Below are 16,388 nucleotides of genomic sequence, written 5' to 3'. Positions count from 1 at the left end.
AATATTTGCCATAGTGGTCCTATCCGGTCGGTTTCAACACAATTCTAATCAGAAACCAATATACATATACCGGCTTATGGTTAAATACAATCACATCATCATCATGATCATTTTCCTATCTTTATCCGTGGGTCTATCTCTTCTCCTTTAGGGACTTACAGTTTTGAGATTCGGACCAAACTTAATGCACCATTTGAATGAAAGGTGTAAAAAGTATCTTTGATTTGGCTGAGAAACCAATTCACAAATAAAAACTATCTTTGTTTCGTCTGAAGAATCAAATAAAAAAAATATATATATTTTTTCTTTGGATGCCAAATCAAACAAAAAATGGAAAGTATCTTTGAATTGAAGTTGGATTTTAAATCAAAAAGGATTTAGAATCACGCAACCCTGTTAGAAATAAGTAAATTCTGTTAAACAAATTCATTAAAAGTTATCAAAATTTATTTTATTTATGTTCCATTTCTTTCTCGGTGCCTTTCCTATCTCTGCATATTCGCATACAACCAAACATCGCAATCAACGTCAACAATGAACAAATACGGCGGCACTAACTACAAAAACGTGGCAACAACAATGTCCTATGATTATAATGATGGTGACAACAATTTAACTAATTTGTATGAATGTATGCATGAACTGTGGCCACTCAAACGTAACCCACACATACACATCACGTACATATAAAAATTAATCAAATGCAAAAAAAAAAAAGAATGTTGAGAACTTTTCCGCTTTGGCGTATGCAACGATCATCCTTGCAAATGTAATTCTTAAAACTGAGGAAATTTATTTAGTAAATCATATCAAACTTTATTTGAAAAACCATCCGGCAGTGGAGGAGCGCGAGCGCCACAGAAACCAACTGCAACAGCAACAACGCACAACGACAACACATTGGCTACTAGAAGGCCCTTCGACTTCTACAGCAGCAGCAGCGCTTGCCTCCTCAACCTCTGGGCCCGTCTCAACCTCAGCTTCAGCGTCGAGTGGCAGCATAAGTGAAATTAACTATTTCGCAAAAGTTTTATGCGAAAAGCTGGAGAATTGCCTTGATGTCATCATCAGCTCCACAGCCACTCCCACCAAAGTAACAACTACAACTACGGCTGCCTCAAGTGGCTATGGCAATGTGGCCTACTGTCAGTTGGTGTGCCGTTTCGTAGACGCTTTGCATGTGGTCTGTTGTCGTTCTAAGCATAAAGATGCTCTACAATCAGTTTTTCGTTTAGTACTTGCCGAATCGTCATTGCTCGATAAATACTGCAATTTTGTAACAAGTAGCGGTGGTGAGGAGGATGGATTTTTATTTGGTGGCGATGGTGCTGTAGTACCGTCGACCCTGGCAATGCAGCTACAGTTGGAAGTCTTGAAACTTTTGTCGGCCATGAAATTGTTAGATCCGGTGGTGATGTTGCAATTGCTCGAGCAACAAAAACAAAAAGCACGTGTACCACAACAACAACAACAATATGAGCTGCAAATGACAACAAATAAAGAACGAGTGAAGTGGTACGCCAGCATGCAGAGAACACTTCTGAGTGAAATTTTCCAGGAAAAAGTAAGTGGCAAACTGAGACTGATGACAACTGTCACTAAATGTATTAATGTATGTATGTGTGTATATGCGTATGTATGAATGTATACATGTAGGTATGTATTTAGGTGTGCCGGGTGCAACCAACCAATGCTTATTTGAGCTCTGGTAAAATTGTTGTGGAAGTACTCTGAATAAAACAGTTTTGTGCGCTATAATAGCAGCATGATATATTGAGGAGTACGCACAATTTTTATGCAAGGTTCCCAATATTTTAATAATGTTCACAAAATTGTGGATGACAGGTGGATAAAAACACAAAAGTCTTCAAAAAATTCGTTGCCAAGGAACGTCTCAATCAGAGTTGGAGTTGGAGTGAGCTTAGGAGTGGTAAAACTTGTCGGAGCAATGTGAGTTAGAATGAGAATGGGAGTTGGAGGAGCAATACGAATATGACTGGGAGAGGGCATTGAATGATACTGAGAAAGGGCAGCGGATGTAGCTCTGTGACTTGAAGTAAAAGTTAGTTTTTTACTGCATGAAGGATTGGAGGGAAAATATGAGTGGGAGTGAGAATTAGGGTGCGAGTGGGAATGCGATTGTGATTGTGAATGGGAGTGAGATATATAATGAGAGTGGGAAGGGGAATTGAGGGTGGGCGTGGGAAGGGGAATGGGAGATGGAGGAAGAATGGTAGTGAAAGTGGGAGTGTGATTATTAGCATGAGTGGCAGTGGGAGGTGGAGTGAGAATAGAAGTGGGATTGCGAGTAGTATTGGGGGTGGTAGTGTCATTAGAAACGTAGAGTGGGAAAGATAGCGGGAGTTGAAACAAAACTTATCGGAGCAATGTGAGTTGGAATGAGAATGGGAGTTGGAGGAGCAATACGAGTATGACTGGGTGATGCCGTGGAGTGATATTGAGAAAGGGCATAGTAGCGGAAGTAGGGCTGTGACTTCAAGTAAAAGTTTGTTTCTTACTCCATGAAGGATTGGAGGAAAGATATGAGTGGGAGTGAGAATTTACAGTGCGAGTGGGAATGCCATTGTGATTGTGAATGGGAGTGTGATATATAATGGAAGTGGGAAGGGGAATTGATGCTGGGTGTGGGAATGGAAATGGGGGTGGGAGTAGGGTAGAAATAAGTGAGGATAGAGCAGAGGGGGAATAAAAGCGAAATTGAAATGTTTCTGATAATAAAAATTAGTCGGAGATAAATTAAAGGAATGGAGGAGATAGTAATAACGAAGTGCGGAAAAATAGTAAAGTCTAGATAAAAATATGAAAGAGATTTTTCTTTGCAACGCCGTCTAAATGGTCTCTATTCCCCTTTTATCCAAAATAGTTTTAGTCAGTTGTCTTTTCCAGAATGCAACTCATGCATTGTGAACTATTCCACCGCTAGAACAAAGGTATATTTTACAGATTCAAAGCTTAGATGAATGTAGGACAAAAAGAAAGTTCGTCGCTGTCGTGCTGTCGTGTCATACCAGTAGTTTGCGCGAATTCACTAAGCAGTTTTATGGGAGACAGTTTTCTTTTCTGAGGAGTTCTCTACTCACGAACTGATTGCTGGTTTGATTAGATGGTTTGCTATATTGTTTCTCATGTTATTCGACCTTCCTTACATTTATAAACCGAAAACCTAACCGTTTCCATATCTATTGCTGCTGTAAAATTGCTCAGCAGTGTATTTGTGCATAAATATTCTTGGGGTTGTTTGTTGCTGGTACTGCGTTATGCAATCCATTAAATAGATTCCAATTTCTAAATGTGTGCTGCACTCCGCCTATCGACTGAGTAGGATTTACTTGACTTTACTGATATACATATAAAACATACATAAATATGTATGCTCTGCCATCGTCTGAGTAGCAACAACTAATTCAAATAAGTTTTAAACACTTCTGTGCAAAAATAAAGTTGACATTTTGTGGCTTCTGATTTGTAAGCGTTTAAGTTGAGTATGTGCAAGTGGAATATCGGATATAGAATGAGTTGCGGCGACTTGATTCAATATATGCGAGGGAGAGGCAATTTATTTACTCTACTTATAGTACATAAGCTAACATATTTTTCTCGTTAATTAAGTACTATCATCACATCTAGACTTCCGACTTTTGGTAAAACAATTTTCTTTTATATACATACACATACATTTGTATGTGTGTTAATTTTGTTATAAACTAGCAGACTGTGGTTAAAAGAGGTTATGCCATAAGCACCTTTAGAATCAAAGGACTCATTTGCTGATAGTACAAGTTCAAGTAAAACAACTAAGGAAGACTAAGTTCGGGTGTAACCGAACATTACATACTCAGCTGCCAAATTACAGCTTGCAAAACTTTTAAATTACTTTCTTCTAAAAGGGGGCGGTGCCACGCCCATTGTTCAAAATTTTACTAATTTTCTATTCTGCGTCATAAGGTCAACCCACCTACCAAGTTTCATCGCTTTATCCGTCTGGGGTAAGGAATTATCGCACTTTTTCGGTTTTTCGATTTCGAAAAAGTGGGTGTGGTTATAGTCCGATTTCGTTAATTTTGTTAATTTTAAATAACGACCTGAAATGAGTGGCCAGGAACTTACATACCAGATTTCATTAACATACCCCAAAATTGACTCAAGTTATCGTATTTACGTACGGACGGACGGATATGGTTAAATGAATTTCTTTCTCGTTAAAGAATGTAATAATGCAAATAAATCAGCTATTATTAAACTGGCTGGCTGGCTAGAAAAGAAGAAAAAAAAAACTCCGATAGGTGGCGCATGGATCGAAATATTTAAAAAATTTGTGGTCCGTTTCGGTTAATATTTGGAATGCAGAATACATACATGAATAGAAAGCGATATACAAAAAAAATCGCCGCCAGGTGGCGCAAGGATTGAGATATTAAAAATACTGGTATTTGCTGTCCGATTTGGCTCATATTTGGAACAAATATTACGTACAGCCCTGTAGAAGTGACATCAAAATACTTTGGAGTTCGCGGAAAGACAAGCATAAGTGGCGCCGAGTCGAGTAAAGTCTTTGGAATGATTATGTATTGAGGACTTAGATTGTAATAAATTGTCAGGAAAGAGTCCTTGTAATAATAATAATATAATAATAAAAGGACGTTGTGGCAGCGCACTGCCCTCAAGTGGCCCAATGACACCGAAATTCGTTCTACATTGTTTTAAAAGGAGAGGTTTGAAGTGTCTCGTAGTACGACAGGGAACACTAAAGTTCACTCCGTTCAGAAGAAATGGGTTTGAAATCGATCCATTCAGTAAATATTACGCCAAGCATTTCTCTACGACTAGCAAGAGTTGGTAAGTTTTAATCGATTAGTATAAGGTGGAAGATTAAATGAAGAATCCCATTGAAAATTCCTTAAGGCAAATAGTAAAAACTGTTTTTGTATTGATTCGAGCCTGTCAGTATGGACTTGAAAACGCGGATTCCAGACTATTGAGCCATACTCTAATATCGGTCTAACCAATGTTGTGAAGAGGGTTTTCGTAACGTAGGGGTCGCTAAACTCTTGACCACCTTTTCACAAATGCTAAGACACCTTTAGCTCTATTGACAGTGACACTTATATGAGCTTTGAAGCTAATTTTGCAGTTCATTGTAACTTCCAAGTCTACAAAAACATTAACACTTTCAAGGTTTTGTTTGTTAATTGTGTAAGAAGCTGGTTGTAAACTCCTGCGCGAAAAACACATAAATTTACATTTCTGAATATTAAGCGGCATGTGGTTCACATTGCACCAAGCAGCTAAGCAATTTAAATCCGTCTGAAGTAAAGAGCGTTCTTCAATCGACGCGTAAGTCTTAAAAAGTTTTACATCATCAGCATACATCAAGATTTTAGAATATTTTATAGTTGTCGAGATATCGTTTATAAATAGCAAAAACAGAATCGGGCCAAGATGGCTGCCCTGAGGAACACCAGAGGTGACACTAATGATACTCGAAAACATATTTTTAAAGATTACTCTTTGTGTTCTGCCACAGAGATAGGAGGAAATCCAACGAGTGAGATTAGGTTGAAACCCAGGCATGTCGAGTTTATATATAAGTAACGAGTGGCATACTTTATCGAATGCTTTACTAAAATCGGTGTATATAACGTCGGTGTGAAGATTTTCTCTAAACCCGTTCGAAATATGAGTTGTGAACTCAAGTAAATTAGTTATGGTTGATTTGCCCTTACAAAACCCATGCTGAGAACTTGCAATTAGTATTGAATTCGAAAATGTTAGGTGATTTGTAACGATTGCTTCAAACAACTTTGGAATAGCGGACAGTCTAGCTATGCCACGATAGTTTTCAATGGACGACTTAATGCCACATTTATGGAGAGGGATGAGAAAGGATTCCTTCCATGCCGTCGGGAAAGTTCCATGCTTCAAAGATAGGTTAAGCAGATCAGTAAGAGGTTTGTAGATGAATTCTGCACATTTTTTAAGAAAGCATGTGGGAATTAAATCAGCGCCGTATGTAAAAGATTCTTTTAGGATTTTTAGGTACAATAAAACATCATCAGGTAATAAGAGTGGAGCAGGGATTGAATTACTTGAATGCAGCTCATAAGAATATTTCCCAGGTGGCAAAGTAATATCGCCGGAATAATTAGATTTGAAAAATTGAGCGAAGAAATTCGCAATCTCTTGATTGTCGCTAGATTAAACTTCATTGCGGAAGGAAAACCCCTTACCCCACGTTTCGAATTTACGAAACCATAAAACGACCGCGGGTTGCTTATAATTGTCTTCTTAATTTTACAGACGTAAGCTTTATAGCACTTTTTATTAAGTTCAAAATACTTATGATGCAGAATAGCATAACGAACGTAATCGGAATGTAACCCATTCTTCTTATATAATTTGAAGTAACGTGACTTTTTGTTTTTCAAAGATTTTAGTTCTTTAGTGATCCAGGGTTGCATTGGTTCATCATACACAAACAAATACCTTTAGACACATACTTTTCAAACAAGTTATAAATGAGTCGCTAAATGAACTAAATAGAATGAGATTTAAAATGCAATTAAATAAAGACTAAAAACTTGAAAATAAAATAATTAAAAAAAAAATGTTTAAGTTAAACTACTAGGTACAAGTCATCACACTCCTCATTAATCTAGGGCGTTGATCAGACAAATAAAAGCGTTGGACGCGTTAAATTTCTATTGATAGTCATATATAAGATCAACTGAACCTTAATAAGGCTATGATACGCCTCACATTTTTAGAAATTTCACGAGCCCAACGCTCTAATTTAATTGTCTGATCAATGCCCTAGATTCACGATCTCTATGTATGGCCCCAGCCTGGTGTATAGCACAAATAATTTATTCGTCTGTAACGTGGAACAAAAATCTATAATAGCAACTTCTTTTTGGTAAAACCATATTGCAACTGCTGGATTCCTTGGACCTCCACTAGAGGACTTTATTTTAGTTTCTTGAGTGTTCTAGCCTAGTTCTGTCGATGATAAACAGGAAAATGTATATGTGCGCTGCTCTCTGTATGTCATCAAAACAAAATCGGGATGTCCCACTTAACGCCAGAGTTGAGGAAAAAGATTTCGGAAAAATTCAGACTCCACAAATTAAAATCGCCCAATTGGACTATGTGAATCGTCCAGCTGCAAAGACCTGCAACATCTCTAATGATGTTAGAAAGCTGGATGCTGGTATTGGCAAATTATGACCATGCATGGTAAAATCGTACAAATTAAAAAAAAAAAAAAAAAAAAAAGCACATTATAAAACCGAACTAAAAAATTCATACCAAACTTTCGATATATTTTATTTTAATTTTTATCGGGCATTTGTAAAAGTCAAATATGCTAAAATTTTTGGCTAATTGTCTAGAAGTGGGGTCGACTGCTAATACGCGTCCAAAAATATCCCATTATTTAGATATGGATATTAGACTGGGTCGATTTATTAACCGATATCGCGCCATCGATTTTTCGATAGGATTTGGGCTCAGGAAAAAAAGTTCCACTACGCATACCCAAAAAAATAATTTTCGAGCCTGCGAAAAAAAAAATGGTGAAAGCGTAAATTTTTCGACCAAAACACTCCTCTTTCGCCTTCTCTTCGTCATCATAAGGTCATGCTACATTCCAATCGCTAGTGAGCTCCCTTTGGTTACCACAAGATATGCGGTTATGTTCATATTACAGTTTCGACAACTCAGCTGTTCAGTTACAGATCTTCACAGTACATTGCCCAACAGAACCAATGATATTTCTAGACTCTGGACTCAGTTGCGTCTCGTGAAATTGCAAAGATTCTACTGTGTAAAAAACTGTTAAAATTTCAAGGCTTTCCATTCTGTTTTATTTGCTCCAGTCGTGGGCCACTTTCCAACAAATCCAATAAATAAATTATTATATTTGGAGCGCCAAGGACCAGGGAAACGCACCCTTATTCAATACCTTGACTAAAAAAAGTCATTTGTAATTCCATATTAACACGAATCGTTTTGTTGTTTTTATATTCAGCTGAGAAGAGCTCACAGAGTATATTAATTTTGTCCGCATAACAGTAATCCGTAACGGCATAAACTAAACTAATCGGGATAGATATAGACTTCTATCTCCGTCCGTCTGTCCGTAAACACGATAACTTGAGTAAGTTTTGAGGTATCTTGATGAAATTTGGTATGTAGGTTCCTGGGCACTCATCTCAGATCGCTATTTAAAATGAACGAAATCGGACTATAACCACGCCCACTTTTTCGATATCGAAAACCGAAAAAGTGCGATAATTCATTACCAAAGAGGGATAAAGCGATGTAACTTGGTAGATGGGTTCACCTTATGATGCAGAATAGAAAATTAGTAAAATTTTGGACAATGGGAGTGGCACCGCCCACTTTTAAAAGAAGGTAATTAAAAAGTTTTGCAATCTGTAATTTGGCAGTTGTTGAAGATATCATGATGAAGTTTGGCACGAACATTACTCCTATTACTATATGTGTGCTAAATAAAAATTAGGAAAATCGGATGACGAACACGCCCACTTAAAAAAAAATTTTTTTTTAAGTCAAATTTTAACAAAAAATTTAATATCTTTACAGTATATAAGTAAATTATGTCAAAATTCAACTCCAGTAATGATATGGTGCAACAAAATACAAAAATAAAAGACATTTTCAAAATGGGCGTGGCTTCGACCTTTTTCATTTAATTTGTCTAGAATACTTTTAATACCATAAGTCGAACAAAAATTTTAATTTTGGTAGGGACATAGATTCTATGACGATAACTATTTTCTGTGAAAATGTGCGAAATAGGTTGAAGCCACGCCCAGTTGTTATACACAGTCGACCGTCTGTCCTTCTGCTCGGCCGGTAACATGATAACTTGAGCAAAAATCGATATATCTTTACTAAACTTAGCTCACGTACTAATCTGAACTCTCTTTATCTTGGTATAAAAAATGGCCGAAATCCGACCTTGACCACGCCCACTTTTTCGATATCGAAAATTACGAAAAATGAAAAAATGCCATAATTCAATACCAGATATGAAAAAAGGAATGAAACATGGTAATTGGACTTGTTTATTGACGCAAAATATAAACTTAGAAAAAACTTTGTAAAATGGGTGTGACACCTACCATATTAAGTAGAAGAAAATGAAAAAGTTCTGCAGGGCGAAATCAAAAGCCCTTTGAATCTTCGCAGTGATACTGTTTGTGGTATTGCATATATATAAATAAATTAGTGATACCCGACAGATGATGTTCTGGGTCACCCTGGTCCACCTTTATGGCGATATCCCGAAATGGCGCGCACCTATAGAACTAAGGCCCAATCCCTTTTTAAAATACTCTTTAATACCTTCCATTTGATACCCATGTCATACAGACGCATTCCAGGGTTACCCTAGGTTCATTTTTCTACATGGTGTTTTTCCCATATTTTATCTCCAACGCTCTCAGCTGAGCATGTAATGTTCGGTTACACCCGAACTTAGCCTTCCTTACTTGTTTTATTTTCCTTCTTTTTCTCGCCTGAACCTATTCTTCTACAATATTTTTTTTCTTCAATTTATGATATCCCAAAGTACAGTTATTCTTATTAAGTCTAAATTAGGCTTTAAATGCGTTTCATTATGCAGCAAAGCTTCAGACAACGAAAGCGGCTATGTGAACCATTACTTCCATCCGCCTCAGTGCGCTCATTACTGCCATTCGAAATGCCGCTTATTTGTGGTTATCCTGAAACGAAAGCTTGGAATGTACTTGGGCAATAAAACGTAGTTAACTGACCAATCCTTCTCGTCATACACGCAAGTACACAACGCTTAATTCAAAGCGAATACTTTTTGATAAAATTTTTTTTCCTGTAGCGCGTTTATGCTCCAATTATTTCACTTACCTCACCATTTCTGTTTATGTTTGTGTGTGCGTGTGTCTTGCTAAGAGTGAAAAGCTTTGCATTCATCTACTAATTTTTGCACATTCGCTTTTTCGCGATCTCATTCAATTTGTGGTCTAATAATTATTTTCAACTCATACTCGCTAATCCGTATTTCACACTCACACAGCCCAATGCGCGCGACTGGACGGTGCAACAAGTGAAGCAGCTGTTGAATGCAGGCGGTGCAACTGTAGTGAATTTCCTAATTACGTGCAATTTTGAATTCGTCAGCGATTTGTGTGAAGTGGCAGCTATAGCAGCAACAGCAGCTGTAGCAAAGGATCATGACGCACCAGCACAGGGATCCGTTGGCGGCGAGTTGGGCTCCTTATGGTTGAATGCTTTGCTGCAACATGCAAATTCGCTCAACAAGGTCCGTATGCTACTTAACAGTTTATTAGTAGTAATTTTTTGATTTTTTGTTTTTTTTTTCCACTTTTGCATTGTCTTTGTTCTCAGCAATTAAGCCGTTACGTAATACTTGTTTATAATTTAAAAAATGTTTTTCTTCTCTATTGCTCTCGTTTTCCTTTAACAGCGTTCAATTCGCGCCCTTCCACCTTTACTCTTACGCCTATGCAAAGCAACGACAGCAAAGGGGGCTACTAGCCCTAAAGGATGTTATCTGGAATTTAGTTTACTTAGTTTGCAGCTACTGCGACGTCTATATACGCGTTGCAAATATTCGCGTGCAATTCTGGTGCGCTTGGAGCGTTTGGTGCGTCGTCTTGTTTTTCAATGCAGCATTGAAACGGTTGCTGCCCCTCTGGAAAAACAGCAATTGTTGAGGCAATTAGAAGAATTTGTTGGGGATCAGTTGCCACAAGAGGTGCCACAAGGCAGATCATCGTCTCAGTTGTAAGTTCTTTTACTACTTGTATTGACTATGATTATATTTAAATATTTATTTATGTTAATTCAGAAGACTTAATCAATAACACTGTGCAACATAACTTATAATTTAGAAATTATGATATGTTCTGACACAGTTCATAGCGATGAGCTAATTTTTAGACCAAATGTCTCTATACAATTTGTATTAAAAAGTGCTTGGTTAGCGTCCACCGTGTTGTAGTGGTAGCATGCTCCGCTTACCACACCGAAAGTATTGGGTTCAACTCGCCGGATCGCCCCTGGGCAGAGATTTGACAAACACTCCGAGTGTATTTCTGCCATGAAAAGCTTCTCAGTGAAAACTCGTCTGCCTTGCAGATGCCGCTCGGAGTCGGCATAAAACATGTAGGTCCAGTCCTGCCCTTTTGTAAGAAAAATATAAAAAACGTAGCACTACATAAATTGGAAGAGAAGATCGGCCTAACATTTTTCGGAGGTTGTCGCGCCCTACATAAATTTTTACAAATGGTGTGTGTCCACTATTCACCGCAATCGACAACAGAGGTTTGTGTCTCCGCTTTTCGGTACAACATGTTCTGTAGCTAGTTGCCGCTATATGGGTCTCCTAAGCATTATCTAATTAAGGATACACGTTTTTTTACGCGAAAACGTAGTCGTATGTATATACATGTAAAAAACACGGCTATTATTTATTATATTCTATTAGATAAATGAGTTATAATCTTAAATTATCTTTTCCGATTAAAAATGGTGAAACAAAGGATGCATGTACTTCAAACTTTTCACTAATATGTATATTCCATATTCAATTTTTATGTTCAAGTGAGACGAAATAAATTTTTGTCAGTGCATGTCTATTTTTCATTTTGTTAAAAAAAAAAAGCGACAGCTAATCAGCGAGCAGGAATGGCGCTGGCACGTGCACAAACCCAGTCGGACTTGGTAGCTTTCAAAATTAGCGTATCGCATTGTTTTCTTGAATGCATTTAAAAATACTTCTACATGCGTTCAATTAAATAAATCAAACAAAGCTTCATTGCTTTCGTACAGGTGAACCTAAAATATACTCAAAAATATTACTTCAAAAGCCATTTTACAAGAAATTATAGCAGTTTTGTTCCTAATGGGCACAGCAGAATACGTTCGTTTGTCAGCGAGAGGATAGAATGCGTGCACGTGGGGATATGAGGTGCGGTTGCCTATGCGGTGCGCTTGCTTAAGCCTTTTACAAAAACAATTGCGTGAAAGCGCTTATGGGGTGACGACCGCTGGTTTAGATGCACACATTTACTACAAACGGTATAACAATCGATCCACACTCATTCTTTACTGGCCGACTAATTGTTGTCAATACTTAACAGCAGTGATGAGTTTTCACTGAGAAGCTTGCCATGTCAGAAACACAATCGGAATGTTTGCCAAACTATAGCCAAAGCGCGTGCTTATTTAGACAATTTGTTTGTCTAATTGAAAAAAAAAAACTGCTTTTCTAAACTTTTGATGTTGTTTCGCCCGGAATTTGAACCCAGGACCTCGACGTGTTTGAGTAAAGAAAAAAAGTGTTTCAGAAACGGGCAATAGCATTTGCGAAAGACCAAATACATTTGAGAAAGACGAAATACATTTGAGAAATGGTCATATAAACTTAAGAAAAATGCCAATGTATTCGAGTTGCCCACTTCTTGAACTTGGGTAAAAGCGCAATTGTATCTGAGATAAGGGCAAATGTGTTTGATTATTAAGGTATTTTATTAAAGTTTTTGATTTGTGCTTTACAATTGTCCATTTATCTAATACATCTTCAAATTTCTCAAAAACATTTTTCCATTTCTGAAATACGTTTCACCTTTTTCAAATAAATTTCTAATTTTCTCAAAGTCATTCGCTTTTTCTCAAACGCATTTACACGTTTTTCAAACACATTTGCCCGTTTCTCAAAAACAGTTAAAAAAAGGTGTAATCTTGTTGTACTGTGTAATATGTATAGTTTTTTATTTTCGAAATTTCATTTATCTATTATTTCTTATTTGATCTTTTTTTTTTTTGATAATTCCTACTGCTTGCACTTTTACTGCACTTGATTGCTATTAAGCAGCTGGCAGCAGTTGTTGCTCGATACTCAGGAATGCAAAGTAGCTGCTCAACCATTAGCGGAGCAACAGCATCAACAACCACAACAACAACAGCAGAAAAACATGATTGACGAGAAGTGGTTGTTGAGTCAGGTAAGTTTATCGTCGTACAGGCATACTTGAGCGCCACTTGTATGCTTCTGCATTGTTGCCTTCTTCCTTTTTCGTTATATTTCTACTTTTTTTCTCTAAGAACTGATGAGTTCAAATCATTCACTACTCAGAACACTACATCAAACGCTCCCTCTAATAATTGCTCCCTCTTAAATTTAATATAGCTAGTTGTGCTTATAAGCGTGGCTAGTTTGTCCCTTTAGAGTTTAATCTCGAAAGTGTGTGGATTATACTGAAAACTTGGTAACGCCCTTAAAGCTGTTTTTTGCAAATAGATGCGTTTAATACAATCTAGTGGATTATGAGCAGATTGCACGTATTTTTATGGAGAACGTCAGATTGAGCGACAATGGCGCCTTCTGAGATGAAAAAGTAGCCATCTTCCAACTTTTGTTGCAAGCAAAGCGTAAGACGAAGAATTTGACATTTGCTTTTGCTAAGGGTGCTTTCACACTGAGCAAGTGAACTTATTTTTTCCACTCGTTGGTAATTTTTCTAAAATTTCTCACAGTTCAAAACTGCGATTTAACAAGTGAGTAGGACACAAAGTATGTTAGCTAGTATATTTCTTGTATAGTGAGAATGCTTATAACAACGATTCACAAAATTTTGGTACGTGAATGGGCTAGGTGAAATAAACTACAATTGCCAAGTCTGAAGTTCATATTAACAAACGCAACATCTTGTGTGATTGTGGCGATGTTACTTTTCAGCCCTTTTTTGAGTTACAACGTAGCCGTCCCTCTTAAAACTTGACATTATCCTTAGGCACAACTGTGTATATTTTTCATTTATGCGGACTTAGATTTCCTTATTTCTTTTGCTTTATAATAGTGCTTTGTTCTGATTTTACTCTTTTTAGTTTGATTAAGCATTTCATTTAAGCGGTATGCAGGTTTTTTTTGCCAATTATTAATATTGATTGTGCAGATATTTTATTTGCTGCACTTATTTTCTGCATAAAATATCTGTTTATTGTTAGTATTTATGAAGGTATCGTACTTCATTTGCATTTTATGAGTTAAGTGCAATCACGTTTTGATAAAAAAAACGTTTAGGTTTATATATGAATGGCACTTTATTACACTCACTGGCACATAAAATAAAAAAAGTGATTTATATGCGAAATCTCAAGGCCCTTATGACCAAGTTTGGGTAAGAAAAGGAACCAACTTCTCATGCTAAGCAAATCTGCAATGAGAGTACCTACGGGTGTCATCACGAGTCATTGATCCAATGATCGACGGTGGCGCATACCAACAAGCTCCCTCGCAAAAGCTTTCAGGTTGAGGAGGGAGACTGCAAACAAGACTACTCAGATTTCAGGGCGCACGATTTTTTGATAGTCTGATGGAGGTTGGGAAGGTGGAACTTGCACTCCTGCTTGGGTTCATCATGTTTAATGAGGACCACTAGGAAGTGGTCTGGTTGAACGAATATACTGCTATACGGCACTCACAATGGACAAAATTGTCTCCGAGTGAAAGTGTGGGGAATGCACATGCGCGCCCTAACCTAAGGGAAAGTAGCTTTAATGCAGTGGTCGGCGCGCCATAGCTCAATTGAGCCAGATTTGCTTCACACATATCCTTGCTCTCCATCGCCAGTCTAGTGGTGGGTAATTACACTATTTTTGAGTGTTAACACAGTACCACAGGCACACTTTGCAGTGTTAACACATTGTGTTGACACAATTGTGTTATAACTGATTATCGAAAGTCGATATCAGTGTAGGCACAATATCAGAGCACAGTACTGTGTTACTTACTCTAACGCCACGTTTGACGCCATGTAGAAGAGTAAATCATGGCAACATTTATCTATTATTCATACTCCAATTTTTCAAAGTCATATCATCTGATCAAGAGGATAGTAAGTGCCCCTGTGGACACCATTTTTTTATGAAAAAATCAAAATAAAATAAAAATTATGAGAGCGCAGTGAGAATTTTAAAATATTTTTAAATGTCATTATCCTCTCACCGGTTTTATCTTGTAATATTTGTATCATGTGTATAACAAAGTTTTGAGTGAAGTGTCAATGGAAAGCAATACAATCAACACACAAGCACAATGGACTATGTATGTATGTGCACTTACTATCTGAGTGTCATTCTCTGTGCTATAGAGCGTGTTACGGTGTTATGAGCATTTACCACTTTGAGCGGAATTGCACAGTCAGCTTTGTGCCAACGAGTGTGCCACTGTGTTATAAATTAATCGATAAGTGTGCGTGTGCGTGCCGCACATTACTGAGTGTTAACACTATAACACAGCACAGTGCTGTGTTACTCAGCCTTACGCCAGTCGTTAGCGAGACGGCAACGAATAAACACTGCGAACGGCTGTCGCACAAATGACAGGTTTCCCTGTGAGAAATATTACGATGGGAAACGCAACTGGTATGACGGCCTTTCCATATGTAGCTCATCTTCCAAACATGTTTAGGTTTGGTTTTTCACCTTTTTGGCTATGTTATATTTTATAAATTTTTTATTATTTTAACAAAAGTTGTACCAATTTCGTTCTAAGCCAAAAAGACATTGAACTTCTGCACTTCAAAAAAACTATAGAATGTTTAAACAAACTTAGCGAAATTGCCAAAAAAAAATTTACATGAATGTATGTTAATTTTTTTTTAGTTTGGAAAAATTATTTTTTAAGCGAGTGATCACTACTATTTTTGCGATATTTGCCGTGTTGAGCCGGTTTGACAAACCAAATTTCATGTGGATTTGCATGAAAAACATCGGTAACCTGCGAAGCGAGCAAAACTTATCGAATTGAGGGACTTGATAGTATTTCAAAGCATTTCTGAATCAAAAATGAAATTTTACAATCATTTTGGTATTACTATTTTTAATAGATGCATGTTGTAATTTTAACTTTAATTTCCTGCTGCGATGCTCATGCTCTCTCTCTCACTAAAACACATTTTATTTTTTGCCGACCACTGCTTTATGGCATCTAAAATAGCACGTTTTGTAAGTTTAAAGCTGCAGACATTGGTGCGTTATCGGTAACCTTATAACAGCTGATTCACCAACCTTATGGGAATCAACGTAATTGATTATTGGTGCCATATCGTAACGCGAAGGTCGTAACCGTATCGTAGCCAACCAATTGGTTTTTGGTTTTTCGCCATATCCATAACCTAAAAATATTTGAGTTGATAAATTTAATAAATTTTTGTAGATTTTATTCATTGTTTTGGATACGTTATGACTAGGAGACTTATTTTTTGTGGAATATGTTTGTAATTTTTTGTGTTTTCTTCATTTTTATGAAATTTTCACGATTTTAGGTTAAGGCACCA

The 16,388-nt window shown here is 37.1% G+C and overlaps 1 protein-coding gene across 1 annotated transcript in view; it reads left to right on the top strand.

The window, feature by feature from the left end:
• htt (huntingtin) overlaps nt 1-16,388 on the top strand; it is a 395,162-nt gene that overhangs the window by 235,195 nt on the left and 143,579 nt on the right. The window contains exons 16-19 of the mRNA XM_067768365.1: nt 719-1,564; nt 10,100-10,345; nt 10,511-10,830; nt 12,923-13,052. Coding sequence (XP_067624466.1) covers nt 719-1,564; nt 10,100-10,345; nt 10,511-10,830; nt 12,923-13,052 — 1,542 coding nt within the window. The remainder of the gene's footprint in view (nt 1-718; nt 1,565-10,099; nt 10,346-10,510; nt 10,831-12,922; nt 13,053-16,388) is intronic.

This window comes from Eurosta solidaginis, chromosome 1, assembly GCF_040869045.1.
Source record: "Eurosta solidaginis isolate ZX-2024a chromosome 1, ASM4086904v1, whole genome shotgun sequence".
NCBI lineage: Eukaryota > Metazoa > Arthropoda > Insecta > Diptera > Tephritidae > Eurosta > Eurosta solidaginis.
The sequence above is the reverse complement of the archived record's forward strand: the minus strand, read 5'-3'. Positions and strand labels throughout refer to the sequence as shown.